Source organism: Marmota monax, unplaced genomic scaffold (assembly GCF_021218885.2).
Source record: "Marmota monax isolate L192 unplaced genomic scaffold, Marmota_monax_Labrador192_F-V1.1 WCK01_AAM20220418_F8-fsc00174, whole genome shotgun sequence".
NCBI lineage: Eukaryota > Metazoa > Chordata > Mammalia > Rodentia > Sciuridae > Marmota > Marmota monax.
In genome coordinates, this window is record NW_026694860.1 from 3,147,375 (window position 1) to 3,167,840 (window position 20,466).

Genomic DNA, 20,466 nt, shown 5'->3' on the forward strand with positions numbered 1-20,466 from the left:
GTGTGTGTGAATCCTCAAGAGTTGACACATCTTCATTCTAATTTCTTTCAACATATTAAGGGCACAGAATTTTAAAGGACTCTTGGGCTAAGACTCTTTTTGTCAGAATCGATTCCTGTATCCAAAACAGACTCTCACCTGGCACCAAGGTAGTACCCACCGAGGGTTCTGACCAGGGGCCTGGTCCCTTGGGAGAACTTGCTCTCACAAAAACCTTGTATTTTGTAGCACTCTGCAGCCTGGGCACATTGAGCATGGTCCCACTTATGTCTGAGAAAATGTGAGTGATCTCATGAAGGTCTTGTGATGACACTTTCACCTCATAGGTCCAGTTCTGCCATGCAGAAGGGCCTAATAAAAAGAATTCAACAATGTCATTGACCAGGATGACAACAATAAGGGCAAACCACGGATTGTCAATAAATTCCTCTACAGCTTCATCTGGAATGAGGAATAATTGGGCAGTAATGCCCATTACTCATCTAACCATGAACATCAATATGACAAAAATACTGGGACAGTGCTCATTCCTTCCATGCCACTTACTTTGCTCTACAGATGGGGCCATCATTCCCACCAGTAAAACTGTCCTTCAGTCAGAGCTATATTGTTGGCCTCGTAGGATTGCAGAAGCATTCTCTATAACACTACCGGATGTAATCAGGCTGTTAATAAAAATGTCTATTGATGAGTCTCCAATATAATTTCTATGTTTGCATAGTACCTCCAAGAAGCTCAATCAATATGGGGGGAAATTGCCCATTGATTCTCAACCATTTCGGAGATATGCAGCACACAGTAATAATTAACTTTGTATCAAAGTAAAAACATAGCCAATGTTTGCTAAATTTTACTACTTAGTGGACCAGGGGTTGGCAAACTAAATAGTCCACAGGTCAAATCAAACCCATTACCCATTTCTGTAAATAAAATTGTACTAAAACACAGCCTCAGTTATTCCTTTACATAATATCTATGACTGTTTTCACACCACAGGGATAGCTGAGTAACTGTGACAGAGACCATCTGACCCACAAAGCTCAGATTACTTACCATCTGGCTCTTCCTTTAGTGAAAAGTTTGCTGAACTCTGTGCTAGATACAGTTCTAAGTGTTCTCCTTCTGTCTCTTAATTTAATCTGTCTGGCAGTCCCATTAAAAGATATCATTAAAAGTCTCATTTTCTAGTTATAGAAACCAAGTCACAAAGTGGTTAAGTAATTGCCTAGAGTCAAGATCAGCATTTGAATCAGACTGGCTCAAGAGCTTTCCTGTTTACCCACATGCTACAAGTTCAAAGAGTTTCAGAGACTTGCTCAAATTTATGCAAGATCTCAACCCCAGTCTTCTATCCTCTTGGCTAGTAAATTCCCTCTGACCAGGGTGTCAGAGTCTACCTCCTAGTAGATGGTCAATAAATGGCCAAATTGTTCTGTTAGGATCCACCTGGGAATTATAGAGATCATCCTATTGGAAAAGTAATAAATGCAGAACAATTGTACAATCACCTTTTCTTAGCTAAGTAGCAGTGACTAACAGTATGTGGGCTCTCAAAATTGAATCCCAATGCCAAGCAATTCAAGCCTCCTCTCCTTCCAATAAGGCCAGTAGCCACCCAGTGGACAGTGTACTCACTGGCTCCTATGGCGAGGGCAGGAGGCTTCCATTGAACAAGGGCTTGGTGAGAGCCAAATAGCACAGAGATCTCCTGCGGACGGCCTGGTAGAGGGTGTGGCTGCGTGGATGAGCCAAAGATAACCAAGTTACCAAACCCAAATTCTTCTATGTGACTTAGGTCACATCCCACAATGAACTCATTAAAAGAGAGAGTGTCCTGTTGGAAAATGGCCTTGCCATCGGTGACAAGGAAGTCATTGTTTTCACAAGCAAAGCTCTTCACATCATCAAAGGGGACCTGAGGTAGGACAAGATGGGAAGCCGAGCCATCCAGAAATGTTGACATGAAGACTTGGGCAGTGTCATTGAAGTAAATGATTCTCTTGGACTGTGGCTTGACAGCAAAGTCTTTCAAGGCACTACTCGCCACGATGTGCACAGCTTTAGCATCCCTGCCAGGTGGCTCAGGGAGGTCAACTCTGTAAAGGCCATCTCTCAGGAGATAAAAGACATACCTGACACGGGAACAAAGAGGCCTGGTGTGATTCAGTGCAAGGTGACAAGCAACCTCCTCAGCTAATTGCTTTAACCTTTTGTACAATCAGAATCATGTATCTCTGGAATCACTAAGTACAGAGCCCCAGAGGTACAAAAGGGTAAAGGTCATTTCTAAAGATATGCTCTATTCATTTAAGTTTGCAAAATTTCAGCATTACTTGTAATACTTCAACTTTTAATTATTTTAAGTGTTTTTATAAGGTATCATGAAATTGAAGAACAGGAAAGATCCTTCAAAGGAGAGCATGTTATATAAAAATTACATGGATAAATATGTTATTTACTATAAAACATTTTCTTCCAAAATACACAAATTTTTTGTGTGAATTAAGGGTAATTATCAGTTAATTTTTTATATATTGTAAATGATAAATGGAAGAAAGCAAAACTTTAAAGAAAACACACAATTTGGAGACAAACGTCATGGTAGCAGGCAGGTCATCTTTCAATAATGAAAAAGAAAACACACCACCAAAATATTTCACTGATCATCAAATGTGTAAGTGAAATTTTAACTAAAATGTAAAATCACTGATTGGCACTAAATTGGCACTAAAATGTAAAATCACTAAATAATTTATTTAGAATTTGTGACCATGAAGACAGAGGCTAACAAAAGTGCACTTGTGCTTGGTAAATTCTTCTTATCACAGCCCCGTGCACTAGCAGCATTCCAACCTCCATCACAACTGTCAAGACCATTTTCCTTGTCATTGCTCAGTTTGCTCTTATTCCCCTGTTCCTATTCTTTATTGATATGATAGAGTAACACCCTGAGATATAAACTGCCTTTTGAGATCATTCTTTTTCTCAAAGGAAGGTTCATAGCAGGCCAAATGCATGGCTCTTAACTTTCTGCTTTTTTTCCCAAAAAAATTTTAGAGGAATTCCAGAGTAGGTAAGAGGAAAGATTTGTGGAATAAAGACAAAACAATTCCACTGGGAACAGTGGTGCACACCTATAATCCCAGCTCCTAGCGGCTCCGGAGGCTGAGGCTAGAGGATCACAAATTCAAAGCCAGCCTCTGCAACAGTGAGACACTAAGCAACTCAGTGAGACCCTGAATAAATAAAATACAAAATAGGGCTGGGAATGTGGCTCAGTGGTTGAGTGTCCTGAGTTCAATCCCTGAATACCTGCCCCCCCAAAATGAACAATTCCTGTATTGAAGCAGGAAAAAGTGTGGATCTTGAACTCTGATCACAACTTCAGAAGAAAAAGAGAAGGAAGGAAGGAGAAGAGCTGGGGAGTGGGAGAAGGAGGACAGAGGTAGGAGGAGAAAAAGCAGAAGCAGGAGGCAAAGGGAACCAGGGAGGGGAGATGGGCAAAGGTTTATAACAAGTGCACACTCAACTAGGGAATAATTCAATGGTACAGAAATAACAGCATAAAAATATATTGTTAATACCAGGAGAGAAAACTGCTTCATACATCAGGTGTCCTATAGAAGATTCAATACAAATTATGGCTAAAAGTTACATGCTGATTTTTACAGAAATTCTCTCATATGGTATAGAGAGATGAGAAGACAAGGCCCCAAATTGGTTACATCACAAAATAGCTGTGTGACCTTGGACAATTACTAAATCAACCTGTACTTCACTTCCTTTATTTCATAAAAGTACCTACCTCATAGGGTTGAACAAGGATAAACAGAATTATTGGAACTAATATACTTAGAAACACAAGTATAAACAAATTTGTATAAATAGTAGTTATCATGATCATTTATAGTCACATTTCAAAATCTAAGCATAAATCAATTCTATCCTAATTGGAAAAAAGAGCTACCAATATACATTGCATTTAAGAATTGACTTGGTGAAGTTCATTATCCTCAGAATGAAACATTTTGTGTAACTGCCAACAATGTTAGATGTCATAGGTTTTTAAACTTTTACAAATGATAAAAATAAGATCTAGAGAGTTCAAAGAACTTGCCCTATATCACAGTGTTTTTTAAAATACTCTTTAAAATTCAGTGATTCATTCAAACCTAAAATCAAAAATAAATCTTTAATAAATTTTAAGAGAATATGAATAGAAAAGTTTGATGTTAAAGCAATAATAATCAATCTTTTTTATTGTGGTGCTGGGGATTGAACCCAGGGCCTTGTGCATGCAAGGCAAGCACTCTACCAACTGAGCCATATTCCCAGCCCAAACAATCTTTTTCAAAAAATTTTAGTTTGTGTAAAATATATGTTATGGGCTATATTTTTTCATTCAAAATGAAAACAATTTTATTCCCACAGAAAAAAATAATGTTTAATCATATCCACATTTACCTGGCTTATTAGTTACTAATCTGGTTAACTGGATATACTTAAGAAAAAAAAACCCAAAATAAAAATCTGTGTTTTCATTTTTCACACTTGTGTTCATTTGGAGTTCACAAAATACATTCATAGTGAATACAATGAGATACTGAGTCCCACCATAGACAAATTGTTATGGTTTGGATGTGAGATATTCCCCAAAAGCTCACATGTGAGACAATGCAAGAAAGTTTAGAGGATGGGGTTATAAGAGTCTTAACCCAATCAGTGAATTAATCCCCTAATAGGGATTAACTGAGTGGTACTTGGCTGGAGAGATAGGAATTGGGGTGTGGTTTGGGGGTATCTGTAACTGCCAAGTGAAGACCTCTCTGCTTCCTGATCATCATGTGAGCTGATTCCCTCTGTTACTCTTCTCTGCCATGATGTTCAATTTCACCTTGAGCCCCAAGGAATGGAGCCTACTATCTATGGATTGAGACCTCTGAAACTGTGAGGCCCCAAATAAAACTTTCCTCCTCTAAAATTGTTCTGGTCAGATCTTTTAGTCACAGCAGAAAAAAAAATGACTAAAACAGAAATCAAGAACTATAACCCAGGACTCTGAGCCCCAGACCAAAGGTCTTTACATATACCCATATTTCAGAAGTAGAAGAGGAGTCAATAAAGTTTGAAAGAAATGTTCTCCTGGATCTATAAATGAAAAATTTACCTGGAAATGTAATCAAACTTATCTAAAATAAGATGTGTAGACTGGCTCACCCAGTGCCACAGAGCAGTATTCCATTACCAAGTAAGAACCATGAAGATTTTTGCCAATGGGTAAGAAATCATATTTATAAGACTAAACCTTACCCATTGTAGGAGTCAGCCACAATTTTTTGAGGTGCAATAATAGATGGTGGAGTAATTTCCTCAAAGTTTGAGCAGTTTTCTAAATCACAGACACATACCTATAGAACCAAAAATATATCAGTAGGATTAATGTCTGTCTGTGCTCAATCTGGCCAACAAGTATTTTCTGAGTCCCTGTTCTATGCTTGGAATTGTGCTACTCACTAAACACTTTACAAAATAAAAGAAGCCCTTAAAATCCAGTTCTATATCCTATATCCTAATGAGTTCATATTCTATTGGTATCAGTGAAATACAAGTACCTATTTTCCAGGCTTGTGAGACACCAAACTATTTTTAAGGTGTAAACCATATCCAAGCTTATGTGCTTCCAGGCATAGTGATATTCTTGGCTTGTTGTGACAAGCCTGTACCTTCCAAAGAAATATAACTTGAAACACATCAAGATTATATCTTCTCTAATGCTTTAGTACTACTTATTTTCAGAGGCCTACTACAGTTGCCCTGGGTTATAATATAATTAAAAATGCCTCCAACTGACTTTGATCCTGATGGATAGTTTTATCTAATGATAATACAAGTACTGCCACTATCTTATCATGGATAAATTATCATTAGTATTAACTCACAACTCTGGAAAATCATAAATTAAAATGTTCTATTAGTATGGCAAGACTAGTACTAGGTAAAGGCTAGATACTCTTGCAGACCAGATTTAGGATTGATTGCTACTTTAATGTCCTAAGTAAGTACTAAGTGAGTATGTATTGGATGAGGGAATTGTGTTTACTTTTAAATATACCAAGATATGTGTATCAGTATATATCTACGTTATTCACTTTAAATTCTGAGACTAACCAGTCCATCCATGATGAAATATATTCTCTGGTAGAGCCAGTCTATAGAGATGGAAGAAATTAATCCTGAACCTCTATAAAAAATTCTCAGGTCAGACACATCAGACATGTTGGCAGCTTCCTTCACCCAAATGAGAGCTCCTTCAGAGAAATAAACAACTTGCTGGTGGACATTAACTGATATTCCTAAAAGAGCCACACAAATACATGCACATTATTACATAACAACCAGGACAAAAAAAGAGTTTACATGATATTTATTTCTTTAATGTTTAATAAAGTAATCAGATTCTATTTTAGAAGAAAATATTATTGTAAATTATTCTAATGTGTATAGAATAGATTATAAGAATTTAGAAGAGTATATACTAAAAATATAAAAAATGGGGGGTTTTTGTTTTATTTTTTTTTTTGTATTTTGTTTTTTATTATGTTTGTTTGTGGTGTTGTTTTTGTTTTGGGTACTGGAGAAAGAAGCCCGGGCTCCTTCATGCTAAGCACATGTTCTATCACTGAGTGCTCCTCCAGACCCAAAAATAAATTTTTAATATTCCTCCATTCTAGAAGCATTTCCTCTAGAAATTTCAAGTCTTTCTTTTCACCTTAAGGAAACATTTCTTTCTATGATACTGACCTGTAATATTATGGTGTATAGCATCTGACCAAAGGCAATGTGCTTCATCTACTAAGTGCTTTAAAGATCTCTTTCTTAGAGAAGTTTTTCTGGATAAAAAGAGCCACTGTTCTTCTTCTTGAACTGAAAAGAAATATGATTTTTAGGTAAACAGACCAAACAAATGCACACTAACACACACCAAAATAACTATATATATATATATATATATATATATATATATATATATATCTCAACACTACCATTCAAAGCAAAGGGAAATCATGCTTAAAAGAGCCCAAATATTCTCTGAAGGCACTGGGGCATTTCATCTATGGTATAATCCACATTTTTCCATGGTTAGAGGTAAGAAGCACTGTGGCAGCCAAGCGGGTCTTGTGTGTGTGTGCCCTTAAGTACCCCCAAAATTATATCACATGAGGTATTACCATTCCCAACATCCTTGCCCCAATAGGAGCTCCACTCACTGTCCTCAGACAGGAGCATTGGTTGGCAGAAGTAATCCATTCACAGCCAAAACAGGTTGGTGCATAATACACACACACACACACACATAGACAGACATTGGTTGTATCTATGTTGTCTTCAATATCCCTCCCTTTGAGGCAGAAGAGACCAACGCAAGGTCCATGGCTGATGAACACTTTTAGGCCAATTAATGATGTATTGCAATAATCACATAACAACCTTAACACAGATCTATATTTAACATGCCCTTTAGATATACTTCTTGCATAACAAAAATACCTCTCCTTTCCTAGAGTCTAGGAACAGCCAAAAAAAAAACTAAATGCTGGTGATAGATGACATTCAATACCCTCTGGCATAGGCATGTGCAGATGAGGGTAAGGGGCGGTCAAGTCAACAAATGGAGTTCTGGTGAAAACAGCAGACTCCTAGAATTAGAAGTCCTAGACTGTTGTTCCAAACCCTTTTACTAATACTGGCCCCAAATGTCTAATGCTTCTTAGAAAGCATTTTCATTTATTATTTTGCTCATATAGGCATAATACAGTAAAAATTTAACCACTCAGGGCCATGGTTAAAATATTAAAGCCAAAAAGCTATCCTTTTATTTTGTTGCTACAAAACAATAAAAAAGATGATTTGGTAGATTAAATATTCTAAATGGCAAAATATAAATTATTGAACTCCAGATATACTTAAAAACTTATGGAGACTGCAGAAATAAGATGTCTGATAGGACTCCAATAACAGCACATAATGTAGCGAGTAAGGAAAGAAGGCTATGTGCATCCCTTAGGTGTGTAAAAATAACTCACAATCCTTGTGATTTCAATTGAAACTAAGCATTTGAGACTTTTTTTATTCTTAAAATTTAAAATTCTGTTTTTTAAGTTCTTAACTTCTAACATGAAAACTTCCAATTTAACCACTTAATTCTATTTGTCAAGTACTTAACCACTTAAAATCAAAAGTTTAAAGTACCCAAAATTGACATACATTTGGGCAGAAGAGGAGGGATCTTGAAGTCTACCAGATGACTCAATACCACTGAATTCTGAACCTACCTTTGTCACCTTTCACTTCTATGTAACAAAAGCGCGACCCTGGGCCATACCTGCTAGAGATGATGTGGTAATACTAGATTCTGCTTCTGGCCCCTCACCAACTTCATTTACTGCTGCAATAGAAAACCTATTCCAAAAACAATTTGGAGAGATGTGTTTCACATGGCATGGTGTGAACATGAGATAAAAATAGAAGAAGCAATAACATTTCTATTTAAAGGACTGTATGGCAATGCATATATCTAGTTACTTAGTGTCACTGCTCAGCACTAAAATGACCATCAATCACATCCTTGTTTGCATTTCCCACAGAAGAGTTCAGGGTCATTGAGGTCAAAGCTGAACTCTACTATCTGCATAACCCCCATTCTTCCTCTAATTTAAAGATCCCTTAGTAAATGCCACAGAAGCTAACAATGATAAAATAATCCCCAATGGTAAATAAAAATACCATTACCAGAATTTTTCCTCCTTACTTTGTTCATGTTGGATCTAATGAAGAAATGTCATTTGTGGTATTTATGATGTTTTTATTAGCTTAAACTTATATGGATCCTCTAAATAAAATAGAAGCACTTGAAAATATTTTTGCTGAGGATTATGTGATCTTATAAGCATAGAAGTTCCAAGACTGGAACCCAACAGCATGGAGTTAGTAATACTTCTCAAAATATATTTAAACTATGTTAGTTATTTTTTAAAAAATAATTATGCTTGCAGCCATGTTGCCTACATTTTCCCTTGCATCCACTGAAATCTTACCTGTAGGTGGTATTTGGTAGAGTAGAGTAAAACTGGAAACTGGTTCTCTGTGTTCCTGAATCTAGTTTTTGGTTTTTGCTGATCAACCTTAAGTTATAACCCAAAATAGGTCCACCTGGGAATTGGGGTGGAGCCCAACTGACTTCCACAGTATCCGGACTTGAACTTTCAATATTCTTAATGAATGGAGCAGTTTCAGGAACTAGAAGAAATAATGACATAATGAAAAATGGAAATGTACAGGACTTATGATCTTAAAATAGTACAGGAAAAAAATCTCAGTTTTTAAAAAGTTAACAGAATTTTTTTTATGGTACAGGAGATAGAACCCAGGAGCTCTCTACCAATGTGGTACAAGCCCTTTTTACTCTTTCTTCTAAAATAGTGTCTCACTGAATCACCCCAGCTGGCCTTGAACTTGTAATTCTCCCACTTCAGCCTCCTGAGTCACTGGAATTACAGCATACACCAGAAGGCCCAGCCAGAAATAAAATATTTTGACAAATACTCAAAATATGTGACAGAATATGGTAAGAATCCATGACCTGCAACTCTGGATCACTAAATCATACCAATTAAATATTAATGTTTACCAAAAGACTCCTTCAAATGTTATTTTCTTCACTTCTAATGTATGACATAAAATTAAATTTTAAAGTATACAAATAGAATAAATATTCTAGCAAAAGGGTTGTCAAAACTCTCTAGAGACATAAATGTATTGAATCCAGGATGAAACCAAGTTAAGAAGGAGAATCTGAACAAACTAGAGTCAATGATTAACATGAATTGAAAAAAAAAAGGTCCTGGGATCTTTCACTCCTGTTGCTGTAGTCACACTGGTTTCAGCTGAAGATGTGGATTCAGATAGGCCAGAATTGGACCAGTCTACTTCACTCTTGTGGCCATCAGCTCTGGTGATCCAGACAATACCTTCCTTATCCCCTCAAAGTCCCTGAGAAACCAGGTGACTTGGCCACAACAGTGCCCCCACCCTTGCCAAGAATAAAAGCACTAATTAGATGATTAAACATTCATTCACAAATATCTTCATAACACTCTGTGGCTCTATGTATTCATTCACATTTGTGAACAGAAAAGAAGGAATCATCTCTCACTGAATTAGAATCAAACTGTCAAAAAGAAACCTAACCCATTAGGGTCATTATGCCCAGATACGATCTGTTCCACTTCAGGCAAGTTATATGCCACCAACATGGCATGATGTGTAATAGTTCAAATGCCTCCACAACAAATCCCCCAAGAAAGGGTGGCATTCCTTATCTAACCACCATCTTCCTAATTAAGGAATTGTCTCCTAAAAGGCCCCAGTTAAAGGCAAACACAATCTAAAAATCACACAATTCTCATAGCTGTAAGAGAATAGGACTAGAAGACAATGAACACAGAACAGATAAGTTTCTAAGTTTTGATGTGGCTAGAAAAGTGAGGGAGAATCTTAAACATGAGATGCTCTGCATGGAAAAGATCCACACCAGGTGTGGAAGACTTGGAGGGAACATGGGTTATCGTTTCCAAAAGAAAGGCGGAGAAATGGAAAGCGAAATTGGTCTTCTTCATTACTTTAGCTTGACCAGCCATGAGTCCTGAACCATGGTAGCTCTCCAACTCTAGAAAATGTTTCAGCAATTTTGGAGTACATGAGGCATTGCTTGGAGCAGGGAAGAATCCATGTATTACATTCTGATCTTGAACTTTACAAACATGGCCCTAGACCAATGTCTACTGTTCTAAGCAGAGATGGTCAGAGAATAATCAGCACAGCAGCCACACAAACCCTGAGACTTAATAAGCAAGAACAGGGCTCTCATCAGGGAAGGCAGGGATGCCCCAACCAATTTCATCAGCTGCCCAGCTCTGCTGAAATCCAAGACCAAGCTCCACTTGAGGCTCTCTGGACACAGTCATATCTCTGGGACTGAGAGGCAGGGTGCCCATGCATTCTGAAACAAGTCTTCCTGAGCTGCCTCAGCTAACTCTAATGTATCAAACAAGTCTCCCTGAGTGTGTGCCCTAGCGTCGCTCACTGCAAGGCTTCAAGGCTGGAATCCCTTCCCTGGTAGAGAAGTCAGATATTCAAAAAAAGAAATCAAAAAATACACCCATATACATACTGTTTCTTTAAACTTGTCTTTGATGAAATGTTAAAAATATTAGAATAGCCTCCCAGTTGGTCTCAACTTTCCAATCCCCCTTATCCCCTCAATTCATTCTATGTAGTTGCCAAAATTCTTTTTTTAAAGACCATATAAAGCAATTACTCCTCTGCTTTAATGCCTTCCATAACCCCCAACTGCTTTCTAAATAAAGCATTCCATTCAATGTTTTTGGAATCTGGACTTAGTCTCTTTCCCACTGTTATTCTGTTTCTCTTCCTGTATCCTATGGTTCAAGTAGATGGAATACTCACTTTTCCCCCTGATGCCTTAGAATTCAATCTCTATAACTCTACTCATATAGTCAGCTGGGTCTTACCTAATGTTCAAATCAACAAATGAAAACCTCTTCCAGAAAAATTTATTTGATATTTTGTTCTAGAAATATCTCCCTCCTCTGAATTTCCACAGGAATTTGTCAGTGCTTCTGATTAAAATGATTTTTATTAAGAGTTATTTTATTTCAGGGTCATTTAAGCATGTGCTTGATCTCCCCTGTAAGAGAGTAAGCTACTTAAAGACAGAATCAGATCTATGCACATATAGATACCCCATAAATATATTTTAAATGTGACAACAGCAGCATTTATTTAGAACTAGTTGGGGCTGGGGTTGTGGCTCAGCGGTAGAGTGCTTGCCTTGCATGTGTGAGGCTCTGGGTTCCACCCTCAGCAATACATACATACATACATACATACATACATACATAAATAAATAAATATATTGTGTTATGTACAACTAAAAATAGAAATTAAAAAAAAAGAACTAGTGTTGCTTTAAGAACATAGGAGCACTCCAAAGAGAACAGTTTAGTTAAACTACATTTTGACAGAGCAATATTCTAAACAAAGTTGGGAAAAATAATCAGGCAGAAAAGATAAGCTTGGTTACTTTCCAGAGATAATAAAACTGTGTCATTAATAACCCTCATTTCTGAAACACTTTATCACTTAGTTATGAGACCATGAGCTCCAGAGTTTCTTCCTCCTTACTGGCTTTGGTCTTCCTCTTCTTGACCTTCTTGCCAAATATTGGGATGCTCCAGGGTTAAAACTTGGCCCTTTCCTCTTTTCAACATATATTTATTCTTAGCCTATAACCTCCAGGCCCATGGTTTGAAGTCACATCTATATGTGCATGAAATATACATTGGTATTTTGGGTATCTCTAACCTACCCCCGGAGTTCCACGTTCACACATTTAATTGCATCTTTGGCCACTCCATTTGAATGTCTGATAGGCATCTCAAATTTTACTTGATCAAAACAGGCATTTGATTTTCCCTAGAAAAGCTGTCCCCTCACCAGTCTTCCCTCCATCTAAGCCACATGGTTCTCAGGCTGCTAAGCGTGCATCCGGCCTTCTGGTCCAAGCTAGGAAGCGGTCCCAGAATCATGAAGCAGCAGAGTGGCAACCTTGGTGTGTTGGAACACAGGCAGCAAGCACCACTTGTGCTCATGTGGAACCTGCCAAGCAGGTATGGTGATCCTGAGGCACTGGGAACCAAGGTACACTGACTTGTCATCCTTCGGTGACTAGGCCTGGGCATGGTACCTCTCCTGGAGAAGCCCACTCCTTGCACCTCTATAGCCAGGGCCTGCAAACAGATCATCAGGACCTCAACCTCCCCCTTCCTGAGGGTAGAAAATGGAAGTGGGGCAGACCTGAATGGAAGTTGGGATTCAAGAATTGACCAATAGCATTAATAATTTTCCAAACCCGAATTAGCTTAAGTTGGGACCAAAAGCAGTGACTCAAGTGCTATATAAACCCCTAGACTAGCACACTCAGGGGGAAAAAACCTGCTCTTGAGTTCTCTTCCTGTTTCTATTCTTCAACAAATCCTACTCTTACACTAACTCATCCTGATCTATGGATTTCTTTCTTCGAATTCACAACACAACAGCCCTGAAAGAAGGATTTGATGGTGAGCTCCTGGGGTCTGCTGCAACCCTGGAGAGAATAGCCCACCATTAAGAGCTGCAACACTTCTCAGCCACAGAGGCCTGTGCCTTACTCAGACCCCACCTTCGAGCAGAAGAGAGAAACTCCAGTCTCACCTGCTGGGAGAAGCAGGGAATTAAGTTACATCTCAAAACTTCATCAGTAGTTTCAAAGTTTCATCACTAAATGGCAATACCCAGGTGTTCAGAAAAACTCTAAGTTATGGAGATTGATCCTCCATCCTCCTCACCAAATCCATTCTTCAACTCCATCAGCTCTATCTTCAAAATATATGGCAAATTTTTCCACCACCTCCATCATGACCACCCTAGTCAGAGCCACCATCCTGACTTGCTTGGACTGTTCCCTCCTCCCTTGGCCTATCTCCACCCACCAGTCTCCATGCAACTGCCAGAATGAAAATTTTAAAACTTGAATCAATCCTAATCCCCTAGTTTAACACTCTCCAAAGACTTGCTGTCACACTTAGAATAAAAGCTACATTATTTATGACAGACTATGTGGCCCCACGTGACCAGGCCTCTGACTACCCTGTTGTATCTCATCTCCTTCTCTCCATCTTACCCACTGCCTTCCAGCCTCATCAGTCATTCCTCAAATAAACTCAGCTCATTTCCAACACTGCTCCTTGGTCCTTGCTCTTCCTTCTTTCTGGGAAACTCATTCCTGGGTATCTGCATAGCTTCTTGCCTCTTGTTATTTAAAGCCCTGAATAAATGTCATTCCCAGAGAGGCCTTCCCTGACTACCTTTTCATCCAAACTAGGTCTCCTCCTCAGACATTCTTTATCATTTATCCTATATTATTTTTCTTTTTAGTCCTTACTCCTACGCAAAATTATACTGTATTGGTTATTGAGATATTTCCTTATTCCTCCTGCCATACCTATTTGAATCTTGTGTAAATACTCCTGTCTCTTACCCACCCTAGTTCTCCTTACAGAGAAACACGAGTTCCTATTCATTGGTAACAGCCATTGCTGTCAGGTGGAGGTAATAATTCAGAGATTTTTTTTTTTCTTTTTGGTACCAGGGATTGAACTCAGGGGCACTCCACCACTGAGCTACATCTCCAGCCCTATTTTGTATTTTATTTAGAGACAGGGTCTCACTGAGTTGCTTAGTGCCTCACTTTTGCTGAAGCTGGCTTTGAACCCGTGATCCTCCTGCCTCAGCCTCCTGAGCTGCTGGGATTACAGGCATGCACCACTACACCCAGCAAGTTCAGAGATCTTGAAAGAAATGTTTTGGTTTCTTTATCCTTTCCTGTCTAACAAAATCAGCAAGAGGCAGCAATTAGTCAGCTTCACACAGTCAAACTTTCCCTTCTAAAGTCTAAGCTGGGTCTAAGCAGGTTGTTAGCAATTCATCCACTTTTTTTTTATGCTAAGCTACATCATCCAACTTAGACTTTATCAGAAATAATGATGATATTCCTGCACCCATCCACAGACATATATGCATTATCTTTCATTAGTTGAGAACTCAGGAAGAAGGATGCTATTTATTGAATTCTCTCACAAAGTCAATAAATACGTTTGCTTAATTGCTTCTCTGCTTTCTCCAGTAGCTGGATTGTAAATCTTTCAAGTATTTGGACTTCAGCTGCTTTGGTTCCTAGAACAATAACTGATATGTAATAGGTGTTTGAAGAAAATTTGTAGAATGAATGAAAAGAATAACTGATCTTCCTCTGATGACATTAAAATTATAGTACCCAAATAACCAACTTCTGAGGGGAAAAAAATAAGCAAGGAGCTTAATCTTTTCAGATATAATTGCTACACAGCCCCCCAAAATACTATAACCTAAGTAACAGAAACACTAAAAAATATCTCAAGACATAAATATAAAACCAAACACTTCTTAACACCCCATGGGCCACTGTAACAGCCACCTACTAGGTCTGCCTGCTTCTACCTACCCCAACTGTCCATTCTCCATACTGCCTTTCAAAATGTAAGAGAGGTCACGTCAGATCACATCACTCCCCTGTTCAAAAACCAACAGCAATCTCCTTCCACAGTCTTTACAAAGGTCTCTGAAGCTGACTGATATTCTACCCCTCCAACTCTGTGACCTTATCTGTTATTCCTGCACCTTCTTCACTTTCATCCAGCCATGCTGGGTGCTTGGCTGTCCTTTGAAATGGCCAGGGATACCCTTGCCCTAAAGCCTCTGTATGGCCATTTCCTGCCTGGATTGCTGTGTATCTAACATGTCTTCTTGACTGACTCCCTGGATTCCTTTGTTCAAATTTAACCCTCCCACCCCCAACTCAATGAGCCTTTTTCTTACCACCTTATTTAATACTGGAACAGCCTCCCCCTCTCCCAATCCCACATTTCTAATCCTCTAAAGCACAAACTCTGGTCAAATGTTTATTTTATGATAGTACACAGTACCATACTATTTTATAATATCTTCATCTTATTTATTGTATATTACAGAAAATATTGCTCTTATACCAAACTGTTAGTCCTATCAGATCAGGGGTCATTGTTCTGATCACAAAGGAATAGATTTATTTTATTACTCAAAATAAAAACAAATTAAACCAAAGCTTAGGAATAATGTCCTTATTCCATAAACAATGTATGCGTGTCATACCTCCGTAAGGATGTGTCCTGTAACTGGGACTTGGGGGAGAATACAACTGCAGCTGGGCTGTGAAGATCCAAACCACTCGAAAAATATATTCAGTGAAAGGATGCAGGGACTCTACCTCATAAGAGAGCTTGGACACAGCCTAGACCCATGAGAGATCAATAATCAGCATTTATTATATCACCACCATACAATGTGATTTAAGAGAACAGGTTAATTTGTAGAAGTTGGATGGTCTTTTGGATATTGGGCCACCTAGATCCTGCCAGATGGGATGAAACAGAGGGCTGGAGCTTAGAGAACTTAGAACCAATCTGCAAATTCACACAGAAATTGTCTTCTGAGAATATAGATTCAATTATTTGGCACTTTCTTCAAAAATTTACATAAATATTTCTGTATTATTAAACTTGGTGTTGTGGGACTATTTTTTTCTGAATTTTCCCATGCTTTTATTTTAAAAAGACAGTTTTGAATGGTTATGATAGACAGCATTTGTAAATTGAAACAAGTGCCTGTGAAAATCTTTCTCCTGCCCTTGATCCTAGATGTAGTCATTTAGGAGGCATGGTCCGATAATGACCAATGAAATAATTGCTTATGTGATTCTGGGCTGAAGGAATTTAATATGTGGCCAACATTATATATTCCTCATAAAATAAAGGGTTTACAGAGTAGCCAAATTTGAAGCTCATCTACTCCAACCACTTATGCTTAAATCTTTTCTAGAATGCATTAGCACCTATATGTAATCTCCCCTTATTCATGGGGAGACTACATTTAAGACCACAGAATATACCTAAATCCTCAGAGAGTACCAAACTCCATATACAAATACTGTAATATAAATACTGTGAGAGTTCATCTGGTAACCTAGGCAGCTACTAAAGGAATAACAGATGGGTATATGCTGAACAAAGGGATGGCTTACTTCCCAGGGGAACAGAGCAGGAATCCATGAAATTTCATCATGCTACTCAGAATGATGTGCAATTTAAAACTTAACAATTCTTTATTTCTGAAATTTTTCATGTAATATTTTTGGAACATCATTGACTGCGGATAACTTAAACTTCATAAATAAAATTTACAGATGGAAGGGGAACTACTATAATTAGATGTAATATTTTGGCACTTGAATAATTTGGGAGTTTTTATTTAGATACAAAGGCAGTTTTTCATACCTCAGTGTAGGTCCAGCTTCCTGGAAGTTGCTCATATTTCCACTGAATGATGTATTTTACTCCAGAAATGTTAGCAGATTTCCATCGTAACGTCACACTATGGTTTCCAATGGAAGAAGCAAAAGGTGCTGTAGGAAGGTCTGTATTTTCTGGGGAGAAAACAAAGTTTCACTCACCATATACTCCTGTCCATCAAAGCAGAAGAATATAGGAATGTTTAATCCAGTGTTATCAGCATTCTCCTGATCCAGTCACTCACCTGAACAATAAGTGGTGTACATTTTCAAGACAGTCTTCCCTTCTTTTAAAAGGCAACTTGAAGTGTTCTGAGACCGTCCAATTTTCTCTTATTTTACCACTTTCTTAGTAGCAAGAATGGGAGGTACCAAAAACATGTCATAGCACAGCAGAACCATCTACTGCCAAGGATATATACCCCAAGGCAGTTTTTAAGTTTTATACTATAATTTTGCTGTTACTACGCATCTTGTCAACAAAATTTTTATATATACAGAGTTACTGCATTTATGGAAAAGGACTCTACATCCCACTGTTTTGCATTATAAAACATTTCATGATTTCTAAACATTTAGACAAATTACAATATGTAGGATACATTTAATGGATGCAACTTGCCAGGCACTGTACCAGCGGTTAGATTCCTGCATGGTATGTACCACTGGGATGAAATTTTTTTATATATATTTTTAGTTGCCAATGGATTTTTTACTTTATTTGTTTATTTATATGTGGTGCTGAGGATCAAACCCAGGGCCTCACACATGCCAAGCAAGGGCTCTACCACTGAGCCACAACCACAGTCCTGGGATGAAATTCCTTTACTTTACTTTTTTTCAATTTATCCAAAATTGTGATGAATTTCCCGCTTCAACTTTGTTATAGAAAAAAAAATCACTACTTTGTTTGAGAAAGCCTGGTAGGTTTGGTAAGAAGTTTAAAATTCTTAAATACAAATCCCAAGACTAACAATCTTTCTTTGAAAATTCTTATCCCTACAGGTAATGGATATAGACTAATTAAAATCCATACTCTCCAATCAAAAAAAAATTAAAGACATTTTCATCTGAGGGGCCAGTTCACAAAAAGGTCTAGCATAACCCTTCTCCTGCTTCATCTACTTGTGGTTCATTTTGGGGGTATGAAAGCTGTATAAGCAAAGCACACTCCTCATCCGCAAGCCTGTAATGGTCAAACACTGAATACCAAGGATTGGCAGGTGCTACAGATAACTTGAAGAGGATTTCAGTAATGGAGTTATCAGCAGACAAAGAAGGAAAACTGGAAGCATCAGAAATCACAAACAGGGTACAGGAACCAGAGTTATGTAAGTATAAGTAAATTTAATTTTACAGCTAAATAGAGACGTAACGTGTCAAAGTTTTGTGATACATATGAAAAATCAGAGGGAAGGAAAGTTTATTCTAAAATACCAAGGCAAGAGTGATTCAAATGAAAAAGCAAAGCTGACTGTTACACACTACTTTCATTAAGTGGAAGTCATAACAGCATGACTGCAGTCAGAACCGGGTTGTAATTCCTGCTATGTCTCTCACTAGCTTTAGGCCACCAAGAACGTGTTTAAACATTACTCCTCAATTTTCTCATCTGTCAAATGAGGTTATTTATAGTATTTATTCATCTGAAGACTAAAGGAGCTAATATTTATAAATTAATGAGAATAGTACCTGGCTCATAAATACTTAATAAAAAATAGCTATTGCTATTTTGATGGATTGTTAGCTATTTTCCCCCAAATGAGAAAGTATCTAAAATTGTGATGTGCTAGAGACAAACAGAGTCTTAGATGCATAGTCTTAGGTCATCATAACAAACTAAAGATACAGTCTCTAAGCTTAAATGCTTTTATTTACATTCGGTACATTTTATTTGTTAGTCACGCATAGAAATTGATCAACAGCCCATGAGAAATTAAATAAAGCATTGATTATACTTGTATTCTAATGGAATTAGATAATTAAATTGGTAATATAATTTTAGAATGTAAGAAAAAGGTATAAATCAAAGGTTCCAGCTTTCTCATGTCTGGAATTCTTAGCATCACAGTAATTTTTTTAGACTCTTTGGATCAAATAACTACCTAATAGTTCCATTTATTAAGTAGTGTTAACAATAAATGTGTATGTCCTAACAACTTAATAGATGCTTTAAAAATAATACATATATTGATGGGCAAAATCATATATTTATTTCATCCTTAAATAAAAACTACTTCGTAATAATACATCTGTGTGCCCTTTGGGCACTACACAGCTTCTCTAGTCTTATAATCTGATTAGGTATCTCCATCCTTATTCCTGTTTCATGTTGAGTTTCCTGTGGTACTTGCTTGTTACTCCAGAAATTACCCAAAACCCCAGCATTGCAAAGAGATAACGTCATGGAAAGGACTTCAGTGCAACGTGTTGTTTATGTCATGAACTTCCCCTAATCAACAGATCCATCAGTGTCCAACAGATGTTGACCATCCTTACATTTCTCTCGTGTCTGAATATACCCTAAGGCTCCTCACAGAGGCCCCTGTGGTGCCCTGGGGCATTTCAACATACAGTTTTAAAACCACAAAAATATAAATTTGACCTACAGCTAACTTTCACAACACAGAAGGAAAAACATGTTTTAATGTGTCCACTGTCTCTCCACAGAAACATTAAAGTGGGGTTTTTTGTTTGGTTTGGTTTGGTTTGGTTTGGTGGGACACTAAATGAGGACAACTAGGTGACAACATCCTTTTGATTTCCATCAGCCAAAATGTAAGGAAGAAATCAGTGAAACAAGGGCTTCAACATATGGAAGAGCCAAGCATGCCCCACAATGGAGGGAACTGTCTCTCAATGGGAGGAGACCCCAGTGATTTTTGCAAAAGATAACTGCTAACATCCAGGCTATGACTTATCAAAGCATTGGCCCTTCAGAAACCAATGGAGATTTAACACATTATGGCCAAGCCACTCACAAACACTCAGTCTACTTTGAAATCAAGCAGAGAGAGATGATGTACACCCAAATTTTCTACTTACTCAAAATCTAACATTGAGAAGTATAGCTTCTATACATTTCACAAATTCCTAGTGCCTTTTAAGGGAGCCATGCACATATTGGGTACTCAACTGAATAACTGTTAGCAGAATAATGTAATGCACATTGAATAAATAATCCTATACTTTTAGATATTAAAACTATGGCATTTTCTAAATCAAATCTGCTCAGAATATACATTTCTCCCTCACTAAGATAGAAGGGACTATGTATACTGATCATGAGGGCAAAATATGGTCCTAAACATAAGTCATGTGCCACATTTCCCACTATGTCTGGAAGAAGAGTCTTGCTAAGTCTCAGAATGTTCTCAACTTTTGAAATAATTTAATTTTCTCTATAAATATATTTTTATGCTACT

General features: G+C 37.6%; 1 protein-coding gene across 5 annotated transcripts in view; it reads right to left on the reverse strand.

Annotated features, from left to right (window-relative positions):
* Ros1 (ROS proto-oncogene 1, receptor tyrosine kinase) overlaps positions 1–20,466 on the reverse strand; it is a 130,695-nt gene that overhangs the window by 92,008 nt on the left and 18,221 nt on the right. For all 5 annotated transcript variants that reach the window (XM_046426423.2, XM_046426421.2, XM_046426424.2 and 2 more), the window contains exons 6-14: positions 17,028–17,176; positions 15,847–15,985; positions 9,096–9,297; positions 8,384–8,460; positions 6,802–6,924; positions 6,169–6,353; positions 5,311–5,408; positions 1,636–2,132; positions 139–351 (exon numbers count right to left, since the gene is read on the reverse strand). In XM_046426423.2, coding sequence (XP_046282379.1) covers positions 139–351; positions 1,636–2,132; positions 5,311–5,408; positions 6,169–6,353; positions 6,802–6,924; positions 8,384–8,460; positions 9,096–9,297; positions 15,847–15,985; positions 17,028–17,176 — 1,683 coding nt within the window. The remainder of the gene's footprint in view (positions 1–138; positions 352–1,635; positions 2,133–5,310; positions 5,409–6,168; positions 6,354–6,801; positions 6,925–8,383; positions 8,461–9,095; positions 9,298–15,846; positions 15,986–17,027; positions 17,177–20,466) is intronic.